The following is a 13,549-nucleotide window of genomic DNA, read 5'->3' as shown; positions in this document are numbered from 1 at the left end:
TTTGTATTTAAATACATTGCTGGAGAGCATCACTTTGTTTTTCTGTCAATGAAAAGAAGAATATAGTAACTATGTATGAAGTCCATGTAGAGGCACTGCGTTTCAATATTAAGTATCAGTGTGAGATAAGATTTTTCAAAATAATAGTCACGATATTTGTTTAATTTGATAGTCACGTGTATTTAAATTGTAGTAAGTATCTACATTAGTTCAGAGTTTATTGCTGGGTGTGGCCATACTGTAGATAGAGCTCTTTCTTGTACTGTGCCCTTAGGTTCCCCCTTTGTAATAATTGCAGTGCAGTGCATATACTGCTATCTCTCGACACAGGCTTAAAACTTTTGAACCACAGTTTTGAAAATTTGACCCATATTCTTAGCTTGATATGAGTTAAAGTGTAAAATACTAATATTGGCGCCATCTAGCCGAGCACCCCCCAAAGGTGTAAAGCCATCTAAGCCACCGTACCTTTTTCTTTATAGTTCTGAGTTTGGCCGTTTTCTTCCTATCTGTCTATACGGAGTTATATAATTGTCTTCCCCTGTTGTAAATAGCAATAGTAACAATAGTTGTGGAGTATACAGATGTATGCGACTAAATAAATGTACAAATGTGTTCTGTGACACAAACATTTAAGACATCAAATAAAGTTTAACGAAGCTTGTTCAGTTGTTTTATTGGGCATATTCTATTATATTTACGATCGAATGCAAAAGTATCTCCAAATGTGGTGTTACCATAGGTACAATATTTTGTGTTGTAGAATTAATTTGCCAGTGTAAAATACTAACGCAACAAAGAGTTTGCACATTTTTGTCAATATTTTTGTAGGTAAGTGCGTACTATACTTTGTCAAACAAGTGTGTCAGTAAACAAGAACAAAGAAAACTATATGCATCCTTTTCTTTAGGGTGCTATAAAAATACAACTGTATTTGTATATCGGCAGCAATATTGTGGGCATGGCAATCACATTGAATTTTAAGCGTAGCGAGGGATTTCGATAATAGTAGGTATTGAAATGTTAACGCCCAAGATGTAAATTATTAATTATGTGACAGACATTTAAAGGTATGCAAACTCGTTGCGTTAATATTCTGTACTGACAACAAAGTTCTCGAACAGAAAATTGTCAGTTTGCTCCCTCGTAGAAAAAAAACAAAGTCCCTTTTTGTGTGGGTGAGGTAAAAAACTAATTTCCGCCTTATACAAATCATTATTATTATCATAATACAAATCATTTATTCTTGATAAATATAAACAATACAAACACATATTTAATAGTTGTGTTTGTATGTCATTGAAATGAAAACATTGGCACAAAAAAGATAGGAATTTCAATTGCAGTTTAATGGATTTAACATGTTCAAGCTATTTTGTCAATGTGAATGAGGAGACACACTGACATGTTATCCCGCCGGGCACTGACATTTTAGGCGGCGCCTGTACGTAAGTGTAATAATGGGCATGTCATTGTCGTTCATATGTGTGAGAGAGAGAAAAATATATCTTCTTCTCACTCTCACGTATTAAATTCTTTGTCTGTGCAATGGACTTATAAGGTGGCGCCCTCTGTCACAAGCTTCGAGTGTGCCTCCTCATTGAATTTCAATGCAAACCCCTTGTATACTAGTGTCTGTACAGAAAGTGAGGAGTCGTGAGTCGTGGAATGTATTAGACCCCATACATTTCACGACTCTTCACTTTCCGGTCAGACTCTATGAATGGCGGCTCTGTAGGAGAAAAAAAAATTCAATTTAAGTATTTTGTAAAATGTGTGAATGTACTTACGACTTGATCCGTAAGCGTGGTTTAGAAGCAACTTGAGATTGGGTGACGTGTATATACCTCCTATAATTTGTGGCGTTTATTTCATAATGTGTGGAGCTAGCATTATGTGACGTGTAGATGTCGGTTTCACAAAAATAACGCTTGTCAATAAAGCTTCATTGCTGCTAAAATTCGTTTAATAATAGTCTTTATCGACCATCACCAGTGTAACCTCTTTTTGATAGCCGGTAAATGACATGTTTAGTTCCGCTACTCGCCACCGCATCGTGCACAGCGTTTCCATAGACAAAAAAGTCTAGCGACCAAATCCACATGTACCAAAAGCTGTCAACGGTAAAAAGGACACATGAATCATGTACCGTTTTGCTTAATGTAAAAAACTATAAGCCCTATTGTACTAAGATAAAGTTGATTTTAGATTCATATTTTTTTTTCAATTAATACGTTTTGGTTGGCTCAAAACCAACTTGCGATCCGATCTCACATGCGACCATTATCCACAGTTGATTTTGAAATGATACCACTTGACAGTTAGATAACGGTTCGAATAGGGCCCCAGCGTACACGACTGTCAAATAGCGCGGGTTCGAACTCCGGCTCGTATTCGAGTCAATGAGTTTTTCGGAGCTGGCATTTTATATTTGCTTGCGCTGATATTTTCAATTTCATGGTTGCCATAAAATTATGATGCATTCGTCTGATATCGTTTTTTTTGTTTTGATGATGACTTGATCACAAATGCCAATTTAAAATCATTCAATACCAAAAATCAAAATCATTCTGGTTACTTACATTAAAAAAATCTTATCTCACTCAAGTGTTATGTTTTTTTTTCATAATCGAAGTGTTGTCATAGTGGTTAAAAAGGTGCTCTGAACATTTATTAATTACGGTTTACAATCGTCGAGTATCATGATAGAAGACAATTTATTTGGTCCTACCTCTGTGGTCCTACTCAAACAGAAAAAAAAATCTGGATTAAATTATAACTGTTTTATAATTTAATATAATGTTCATTGTTTAAGCTCACTACTGCTGTAGGTAAGTACTTCATATATAAATATATATTATGTATTACAACATCTTAAAATAATCAACAAAAGTTTCTGTAATTATGCCGAAAGTACTTTGCCCAGTTTCTATTATCTGTGGAAACTTGTTATTGGCTCGTTTTTTCTATGTTACTTATAAACTTTTTTGTGAATTGAGATGTAAGTTTTCCTAATAAAAAAATAATAATAATCCATTAAAAATAATGTGCAGAATATACCTCTAATATCGGTTCTACTAACGTCTCCTAAATCACTCTGTATATTTATTCGCATCTCTTTCCCAGAGGGGTGCCTCTCGTAGATTTCCAGCTGACAAAATACGCTGTGTGATTTCGTTTATAGATTAAGTCAGATGTACTCAAGTCATGTCTATGATGTTATTGGCAGACAGGTGGTTAAAGATAAATAAAAACCGGCCAAGAGCGTGTCGGGCCACGCTCAGTGTAAGGTTCCGTAGTTTTCCGTATTTTTCTCAAAAACTACTGAACCTATCAAGTTCAAAACAATTTCCCTAGAAAGTCTTTATAATGTTCTACTTTTGTGATTTTTTTCATATTTTTTAAACATATGGTTCAAAAGTTAGAGTGGGGGGGACGCACTTTTTTTTCCTTTAGGAGCGATTATTTCCGAAAATATTAATATTATCATTTTTAAATACCTATCCAACAATATATCACACATTGGGGTTGAAATGAAAAAAATATCAGCCCCCACTTTACATGTAGGGAGGGTACCCTAATAAAACGTTTTTTTTTTATTTTATTTTTTTGCACTTTGTTGACGTGATTGATATACATATTGGTACCAAATTTCAGCTTTCTAGTGCTAACGCGGTTACTGAGATTATCCGCGGACGGACGGACGGACGGACGGAGGGACAGACAGACATGGCGAAACTATACGGGTTCCTAGTTGACTACGGAACCCTAAAAAAGGAATTGAGTTTGAATTGAATCAGTGCTAATATGGCCTAGGTTCAAAAATGACAAATAAATAAGGTAAAACATTTTGGAAGAGTTATAGATTTAGTGGTACTTCTGTACAGTAGGTATTCTATGTCAAAAACCTTAGATCAAATCAAGTTATTTTCAAATGAAATATTTTTAATTTGTATTCGTTCAATTATTTAATAAATTTTATTTGTTTAATTTGTATTGTGATATTTTTTATTTGCTGTTCGATTCTAACTCGGAACACTTGGAGGCCTTGGTCACTTTTTCTTTGTATATGGCATTTATTTAATGTTTATATACCTATTTCATTCTTAAATATTGTTTATATTCTGTGTGCTTAAGAATAAACTTTTTTATTTTATTATACTCTACTTCCGTAGCCAACACTTCGTGAATTAGACAAATCATCGCTATCAAACCTCAATACAATACCTTTTTCAATACAGCAAGCATTTATTATGTTCTTTCTTCTCTTTCTCTCATTGAGCGTTAAATTTAAATGTGAGCGAGAAGTTATATTATGACGAGCGTGGATATCAAGTTCAATTTTTACTTTTGAGGTTTTTTTTTACAATTTCATAAATAAATAATAATAAATATTGGGGAAACCTTGCACAGATCAACTTAGCCCCAAACTAAGCAAAGCTTGTACCATGGGTGCTAAGCGACGATATACATACATAAATAGATAAATATATTACATACTTATATACATAGAAAATATCCATGACAGGAACAAATATCTGTGCTCGTCACAAATAAATGCCCTTACCGGGATTCGAACTCGGGACCGCGGCTTAGCAATATAGAAGATGACTTCCGATTTTAAAAGCAATGCCATATTATAAATAACTTGCACACATATCATTTATTCCGACAATTAAATGTCAAATATCTCTATTGACTTGACATACACTAATTCCCTTTAATAAATGTAGGGTGTCCAATGTGTCCATGTATCCAGTGACTATTAATTTTAATGATATAATTAACTGTTATTTAATTAGATGGTGAAGTAAATCCTAAGAGACCTCGCGCGTTGCATTCTATTTATGTTAATAATGCCGAAGAAAAAAATCCTTTATAGTGAACTAGCCTTTTCCCGCGGCTACGCACGCGTTAGAAAGAGACAAAAAGTAGCCTATGTCACTCTCCATCTCTTCAACTATCTCCACTTAAAAAATCACGTCAATTCGTCGCTCCGTTTGGCCGTGAAAGACGGACAAACAAACAGACACACACACTTTCCCATTTATAATATTAGTATGGATATCCCTCTTTGGATAAGTTTTTTGGGATTTCATTTCGAATACCAACTCTTTTAAAATAACTACCAACTTAATCAGGTTTTTAATGGAACAATAATTAGATAGTCTTGTCTAAGCCCAAAACGAAACAACATAAATGCTCATAAAATACCAAATTTGCTTTTCAACAACATCCAAGCTTTTTAAAAACATTTTTCGCTTTAAAAACTTACGCAAGCTTTGAGCGAAAAAATATGGCCGTATATTTCAAAAGATAATTCAATACCCCTTGACTATAACTCAAAATAACCGCTCTGCAAAAAAATACCAAAATATTGCCGAATAAATATGCATTATGCGAGATATTTAAAATTCTTTTTCAGATTGCTGGAATAATTGAACACTGGGCTTTTAATGAAATCAAATATTCCGAATATTAGTTAACGCAGTGTGTTGCTGGGTGAGGTTTTCATGTAGGTAATTTATGTTTTCTACTCCCGAACTGTAATTTGTCATTTACAGGGTCATAGATCTTTAAAACCCTACATAAAAGTCTATTCCCCAAAGCCAGCGTCCGCCGGCTTTCCGCGCATGCGCGCGCTATCGAAAAAACTGAAAACGCATTGTTTGGCTCTGTAACCATTGTTGCCACGCATTGTTATAACGATACTGCGCGCGTGCGCGGGAAGGCTTTGGGCAGCTGAGCTGACAGTGCAAAAACCTTTGAGTCAAAATACAGGAAAACTAAGTGCATGGTCGTAGAAAAAGTATTGTATGCAACGGTGTTTAACTGAGTCAAAAAATACTCGTGGCGTCTTATAATCGGCTATCAAATGAAAATACAAATTGAATAAAATATCTCTTAAAACTACGTACCTTTTTTAACCCCCAACGCAAAAACGACAGGTTGTTATAAGTTTGACGTGTCTGTCTGTCTGTCTGTCTATCTGTCTGTGTGTGTGTCTGTCTGTGGCATCGTAGCTCCCGAACGGTTGAACCGATTTAGATTTAGTTTTTTTTTGTCTGAAAGCTGAGTTAGTCGGGAGTGTCCTTAGACATGTTTCATGAAAATCGGTCTACTATGTCGCGGTCGGGGGTTTTCTCAAAATTTTATTATTGTGGTTAGGTTATTGAACTTATGCGGCAGTGAATCTGGGTTTACCCAAACCTATCGACGCGGAATCCGTTTTAGCCGACCAAAGTCTAACTTTTTTTTTCTTCATGTCTAGTCATGTAACTTTTTTTTTTCTTAGTTACGTCCGTTTACCTTAGGTATGTTTTAGTGAGAACGTATAAGGAAGTACGTTAACTAATCTCGATGTATTGTTGCTAATGTAATCTGTATTATCCTGTCACATACTTCTGTTATATCTCCAAGAAATAAAAATAAAATAAAAAGATCGCTCGTTAGTATGCGCATGTTCCTACAAACGAGCGAAATTTGGTCGGTGAAAGCCGATTCCACGTCGATATGTTTAGAGAAACCCTAATAGTTTGAATTGAAACTGTAACAATAAATAGAAAATACTCAGTATTCACTAGAAAAAACTATTCGTGAGTCAGCTAAAAATGGGACTATTATTACTATAAATATGCTCTCAAATATATTTTCCTCAAAGCACGGACCCCCAAAAATAAATAAGAGTAAGTCAGATATTCTTTACACATCACCGTCCCCTGTCCGAGCCTTCCTTCATAATTTTGTCCAATGTCCAGGCCACGAAGCGTGGTTCCGGGATAAGATATATTTACAAAAGGACAGAAGGATTCGTCGGTCTCGTGACTATAAATCATTTCGGTCGCACGTTGCAAGAAATATGTAGCGCCTGAATATATTTATGGTTTGGATGGCAAAAGAAAACAGAACGCTTTGACAAGTACGGGATTTAGTGCAACACGAAGTCGCAGGTATTTGTGGACGTTATAAGAATGAGATCGAATAAATTAAAATTGACGAAGCTTATGCTCAGTCTAATGCTTTGACACACATAGTAATTTTTAATGTAGTATTTATTACAAGCAAACTTTTATTAAAGTTGCTGTATTTTTGTTGTTTATGGACTAAATCTCGGAACTAACAATTGGCCATTGTCTCGATTTCTAAAAAGGTTGTTCTATGTATATTATATATTGAAAAAAGTTTTTGATGTCATGGTTTGGGTCACCCTGTTTAATTAAGTCCGTGCCAGTATAATCTATGGTGTTGATCTAATGGCTGCCAGTGGCCCATTTCACAGTCGTGACAATTGTCGCTTGACAGTGACACTTTGCGTTAATTGCCTATTCCACAAAGAAATATTGACGCTGAATACAGTTACTTATCAACCAAGAAATAGGCAAAGTATTGTTAGTATCAAGTATCAATATCAGTGTGGTGAAATAGTCCATCTTAAAAGTGTGTGCTACAAGCAACAACGCAAGTGCTGCAACCTATGTTCGGAGCTATTAATCTTTTTTTCGGTTGACTGAAATTAAAAAGGTTACGAGCGATCAAAGCATTGATTACGTACATATGAATGTTTTAAGAAAAATGTTTTTATTAATGTCGATATTCTCTATAAAACAGTAATTTTGTATAATATACATTATACAATTCTTCATATAACATTCAATCGAAAATTCGTAAATTGATATCGTCGTGTTCTCGTTTAATTAACAAGAGCCAATATTCCATCGCCACAAAGAGCTACTCTGCTTTAATGACAGTTTCGTGAAATTCTTTAAAATTTACAGCATGTGCGATTTCACGACCTATAAAGTATTAATGCAAAATTACAGTAGCGTGACTAGGGATTGCAATCCGGTCTGATATCCAATCGGATATTCAGCCGGATCCGGCCGGATTGGCCTTGAGGATTAAAAGTACCCAAATAATTACTTTTTTGTATGTTTTCAGCATAATATGAGAAATATCATGGTATTTTGCTTCACGATTAATAAACCAAAAGTTGAAAGCTTAGAAATCAACATTTTTACCAGGTAACAAGTAAATTTTACTAAAATAATCAGTCGCAAATAAAATTATTTCGTTCTTTTTAAACTTTCATAGGATAACAAAATTATTTTTACTGTATTGTTTTACAGTAATACCTATAGAGCTTTTAATGAGATAACTATTTGAAAAAAGATAATTATGTTTTGTGTTATTTTACAGTTAACTTTTCTCACACGTAAAGAAGAACTAAAAAAAAACTACAGTAGCTAAATTAAAGTCATCAAGAGTAATTGACCTTAGATACCTATTAAAAATGTTCATATTTAAGCTTTGAATTGTTTTTTTATGATTCTTGTAGCAATATGCCCCTCATACTTCTTATATCATGCTGAAAACGTTGTTGTTCTTGTAGTCCTACGTCACCACAGAGATGCAAAGGGCCTTCTCAAGCTCGCGCCATGCCTTCCTATCTTCAGCTACCCTCGTGGCCTCGCTCCAGCTCGACCCGGTCGCTCGTAGTTCATCCTCAACGGACCGCTTCCATGAGTTTACAGGGCGCCCGGAGCCAAGGCTCCTTCCAGCGGCGGGCGAGATCCAGCCGAAAGAAATGGTTGCGTTATTTCGTTAGAGGGAACTCTTGGAATTGTGTGCTACCAATGTACTTTTTGTGTCGCGGTTTCCTTACTAATGGGTGTTTGCTGGCATATACTCAATAGGTCTTGATTTCGGATAGTGTTTGGCCAGAAAACGCGAAGGATCGACCTCAGTGACATGTTAACGAAAAGTTTTGTCGTATGGCTCTTTGTCACTTTCCACTATTCCACATTTTGCATCCAAGCAAACAATAACAAACAAGCACAGATTTTACTACAAATTCAAAGACGGAAGGTTTGACGCGTCACTTGAGCACATTATTTTACTTCCAAACGGCCTAGTAATGTAAAAAACGTACGTATTAAATTATTTTTTGATTGGAAATCAGACCGGATTTCAATCCCCTGTTAAGCTACGTTCAAATGTTAGCGTAAATGTTATTTTTTTGCACTATTCTAACATATTAAATTACATTACCGGATCCGGTAGCATGAAAAAAGCACCGGATCCGGCCGGATTACCGGATCCGCCGGACTGGATTGCAATCCCTAAGCGTGACTTGGTAAGTCTAAAACCGTAGATTGAAGAAACCTCTAGATGCTGGGTATTTGATGTTCTTGTGGCACCAATTTTCATTATGACAATTGTTATGTTTTCATATAGAGGGTAGTTGTAACCCATGTGAGTCTGTGTCCGAGCATTAAACGTAGCACATCAGTGTTCTATAAATCTGGAGTTTTCTTTAGAAACCTACGTCTAGAACACAGCAATTGGCGACGAGATCGATATCTACGTGTGCAGAGAACGTTTTTTTCAATTAATTGGTTGGAAAAAATGACTACATCAAGTGCAAATGTAATGTTCGGCGGCAGTCTCAATTTTGACCATCGGATTCACGAATGGAGTATCTTCAGGAGCAGATTGTTTCAATTCTGCACTGTTAATGATATTACGGAAACAACAGACAAGTCAGAAGTGAAACGCCGTGCCGTGTTATTGTCGGCCTTATCGGAAGATACCTACCGCATTCTTCGAGACTTAGTGGCGCCAAAGGAAGTTGACAGCGTAGAATACAAGGTTTTGTTACAACATCTGGATACGCATTTTACGCCAAAGAAGAGTACATTTGCTGAACGCTACACTTTTTATAAGGCTGAACAGCGACCGGGTGAAGAGTTGCCAGATTGGGCCGCACGAGTGCGTAGCCTGGCCCAGTACTGTGGTTTTAAAACGGAGTTGGACAGTGTATTACGCGACAGGTTTGTCTTAGGGTTGGAAAATGTAAAAGAAAAAGAAAAGTTATTTGCCGAGAGCGTTGACACTTTAACGTTTAGCAAGGCATTAGAATTAGCGCAAAGTGTGCGGTGCGCGCGAATAGCGTTGCAAAAAACACAACCCGCGGTACCCGAAACTCCAGTGTTTGCCGTCAACACGTCGCGCGCGCAACGTAACCCTCGTAGTAACTTGGAAAGTTGTGAAGTTTGCGGCTATAAAAATCATACAAAGGATCAGTGTCGTTTTATTAACTATACATGTCAAAAGTGTAAACAAAAAGGACATTTAAAGCGAATGTGTAAAACCAAAGTGCGAAGGAATTATTTTGTAGCAGAGGAGGATGACGATATCATTCAAGGTGAGAGTGTTTACAGTATTGTTACAGTTTATGGTGAACCGATGGTACAGATCGTTACGATAGCGAGCGAGCCTATTAGTTGCGAGATTGACTGTGGGAGCGCAGTGTCACTAATGCCCCACGACATCTACGATAGGTATTTCTCAGAATATGAGTTAAAGTCGCCGAAGCTCGTATTAAGGTGCTATAATAAAAGTAAGCTGGCACTTAAGGGTACCGTTAGCTTACCCGTCACCTACGATGGGGAAACTAACCAGGTTATGTTCTATGTTTGTGTGGAGAGCGAGGATCGACCTACTTTATTGGGGCGCGATTTTTTTAGAGCATTTCGTTTACAAATTTGTAGACAAAACGTTAACAATATAGTAGGAGATGACTTAGGCTCTAAAATCATGACTAAATATTCTAAGTTATTCACAGACGAACTGGGGTGTTTTAATAAATATAAAGTCACTCTTAAGGTTAAACCGGACATGCCATTGAAGTTTTTCAAGCCTCGCCCTGTGCCATTGCCATTAAAAGGTAAAATAGAAGCTGAGATTCAGCGTTTAGTAGATTTGGGGATCCTTGAGAAAGTAGACCACGCCGATGTCGCTACGCCGATAGTGCCCGTGTTGCGCGCCGACGGAAATATTAGGATCTGTGGGGACTATTCGGTTACGTTAAATAAGGCGTTATATGTTGATAACTATCCGGTTCCACGTATTGAGGATTTGTTTGCTAAGCTATATGGAGGGGAAGAGTTCTCAAAACTCGACCTGTCTAGGGCGTACAATCAGCTGGAATTGGACGAGTCGCGTAACTTAACTTGCATAAATACGCATAAGGGTTTATTTCGCTATAACCGTTTAGTGTTTGGACTCACGAACGCGCCTTATATTTTTCAACAGACGCTTGAAAGCGTACTAGGTGACATAGACGGCGTTTGTATATTTATTGACGATATATTGGTGACCGGAGAAAACCGCGATATTCATATAAAAAGGCTAGAACAGGTTTTAAGTAGGTTAGAGGATGCCGGGTTACGATTAAAACGCGAGAAGTGTGATCTATTTAAAAAATCAGTCGAATATCTCGGTTTCATCATTGATAAACACGGATTGCATAAGTCACCAAAGAAAGTTGAAGCCATTTTAAAGTGTACGCCTCCAAAGAATGTTACAGAACTTAAGTCTTTCCTGGGCTTAGTCAATTATTACAGATGTTTTGTGCCTAACACTTCCAGCGTTTTAAAGCCTTTGTATTCACTTTTAAAAAATGACGTAAAGTGGGAGTGGGGGGAAGAACAAGGAAAAGCGTTTAAAAGTATTAAGGAGGAGATGGGTTCCGAAAGGGTTCTCGCGCACTACAATCCCGAGTTAGTGACGATAGTGACAGCTGACGCAGGGCCCGCTGGCCTCGGGGCGGTCTTATCACAGACGCAGCCCTCTGGCGAGGAGCGCGTAGTGGCTTACGCTTCACGGTCACTTTCAAAAGCAGAGTGTAATTACGCTCAAATACAAAAGGAGGCTGCGAGCTTAGTGTTTGCGGTAAAAAAATTCCATCACTACTTGTATGGCCGTGACGTGCCATTTGTCTTACGAACGGATCATAAACCACTTATTACTATTTTTGGCGATAAAAAGGGCATACCGGAAATGGCTGCAAATCGTTTACAGCGATACGCATTGTTTTTATCAAGTTACAATTTTAATATTGAGTATATAAAAAGCGAACAAAACATCGCGGATTTTCTTTCGCGCTCGATATCCAGTTATTCATCAAGGGTTGAACAATGTGATAGTGAGCTCGTAGATACGTGCTTATACGTTAATTACTTTACGGATAACATGCTCAGGCCGATTACGTTATCAGAGGTAAGAGAGGCGACCACAGCTGATAGTAATCTCAATGAGGTTAAACGGTACGTCATAAATGGGTGGCCGCGCAAAATAAAAAATGAAACTTTGAAACCGTACTTTAAATGTAGGTTTGAGCTTCATGTCGAAAATGGGTGCATTCTAAGGGGTCACAAATTAATAATTCCACGGGAGCTTCGCGAAAAAATGTTAGACGAGTTACATAGTTCACATTTCGGCGTCGTCAAAACAAAGACCGAAGCCCGATCACGAATGTGGTGGCCCGATATTGACAAACACATAGAACAAAAGATAGGTTCTTGTAGTATTTGTAACGCAATGCGTAAGACCCCGCCGCGCGCACCGCTTGCCGTGTGGCCTTACCCTAAACGACCTTGGAGTCGTGTGCATATGGACATGTTTTCAGTTGAAGGAACGCAATTTTTGGCAATCATTGATGCACACTCTAAATGGGTCGAATGTTTTCTAATGAAATCAACGGAAACAAAAGCGATCATTGATAGGTTGGTAGAAGTAAATAGTAAATTTGGATTAATGCAGGTTTTAGTATCCGATAACGCAGCGAATTTTTGTTCGAAAGAAATGGAAGTTTACTGCGTAGCAAACGGCATAAAACATTTGACTAGCCCCCCCTACCATCCGCAGTCGAACGGCCAAGTAGAAAATAGTATTGGTTTTTTGAAAAGAGGTATAAAAATAATAATGGCGAATAGCAACACGGAGCCTGTCTCCAGGCGAATACATCAGCTGTTATTTAATATAAGAAACTCCGTTCATTGCACAACCGGTTTTTCGCCCGCACAGCTGATGCTTGGGCGCTCGCTCCGCTGTCGTCTCGATCTGTTGCATCGCGATAACGCGTCGCTAGACAACAACTATGACTCATCACACTCACAATCACCTAACATGTCGTTATCATCCGAAGCTAACCAAAATGTTTGTTTTAAACAGATCTCACAAACTAAGAACTATGGAGGGCGGCGCAAGGTGTGTTTTGTGGAAGGAGATCAGGTGTTAGTTAAACATATATTTAGTAACGGAAATAAGCACGTATGGAAAAAAGGTTATATACAAAAACTTATAGGTAATAAAATGTACTTAGTTCGTATAATAGATTTAAATATATTAGTTAAGAAACATGTAGATCAGTTACTATTGTATAAAGGTAATAATAGCGTAGGTACTACTAGTGATACCCAAGATATTTCATCTGACCTGGAAATAACAATCAACGAGTCGTTATCTCCAAGTCATGATGCAGTGTCACCTCCAGCGATTGAAGGCCAGACCTCTGACTCAAGTTTAGTTGAAAGTGGAAATAATTTAGATGAGTCTTGCCAGTCGCTGATACCACGGGAAGGTGTACCCCCCGACTCCATAGTCCCGCCTGCTGCCACATCGGTGGCCCAGAATGATGTTTTTCTAGACGGTGAGGCGGAGGGTACCGAGACTACCTTAGACCCTATGACGCATGCAGATCGTCGTA

General features: G+C 37.5%; 2 protein-coding genes across 2 annotated transcripts in view; both read left to right on the top strand.

The window, feature by feature from the left end:
- Positions 1–13,549, top strand: part of LOC125226582 — a 509,615-nt gene that overhangs the window by 297,943 nt on the left and 198,123 nt on the right. The window lies entirely within an intron of this gene.
- On the top strand, positions 9,271–13,126 carry LOC125226585. Its single transcript, XM_048130588.1, has 2 exons — positions 9,271–10,204; positions 13,015–13,126. The coding sequence occupies exons 1-2, from the start codon at positions 9,406–9,408 to the stop codon at positions 13,026–13,028; spliced, it is 813 nt and encodes a 270-aa protein (XP_047986545.1). The 5' UTR covers positions 9,271–9,405; the 3' UTR covers positions 13,029–13,126.

The sequence above is a fragment of the Leguminivora glycinivorella genome, chromosome 5 (genome assembly GCF_023078275.1).
Source record: "Leguminivora glycinivorella isolate SPB_JAAS2020 chromosome 5, LegGlyc_1.1, whole genome shotgun sequence".
In the NCBI taxonomy this organism is placed as follows: Eukaryota; Metazoa; Arthropoda; class Insecta; order Lepidoptera; family Tortricidae; genus Leguminivora; species Leguminivora glycinivorella.
The sequence above is the reverse complement of the archived record's forward strand: the minus strand, read 5'-3'. Positions and strand labels throughout refer to the sequence as shown.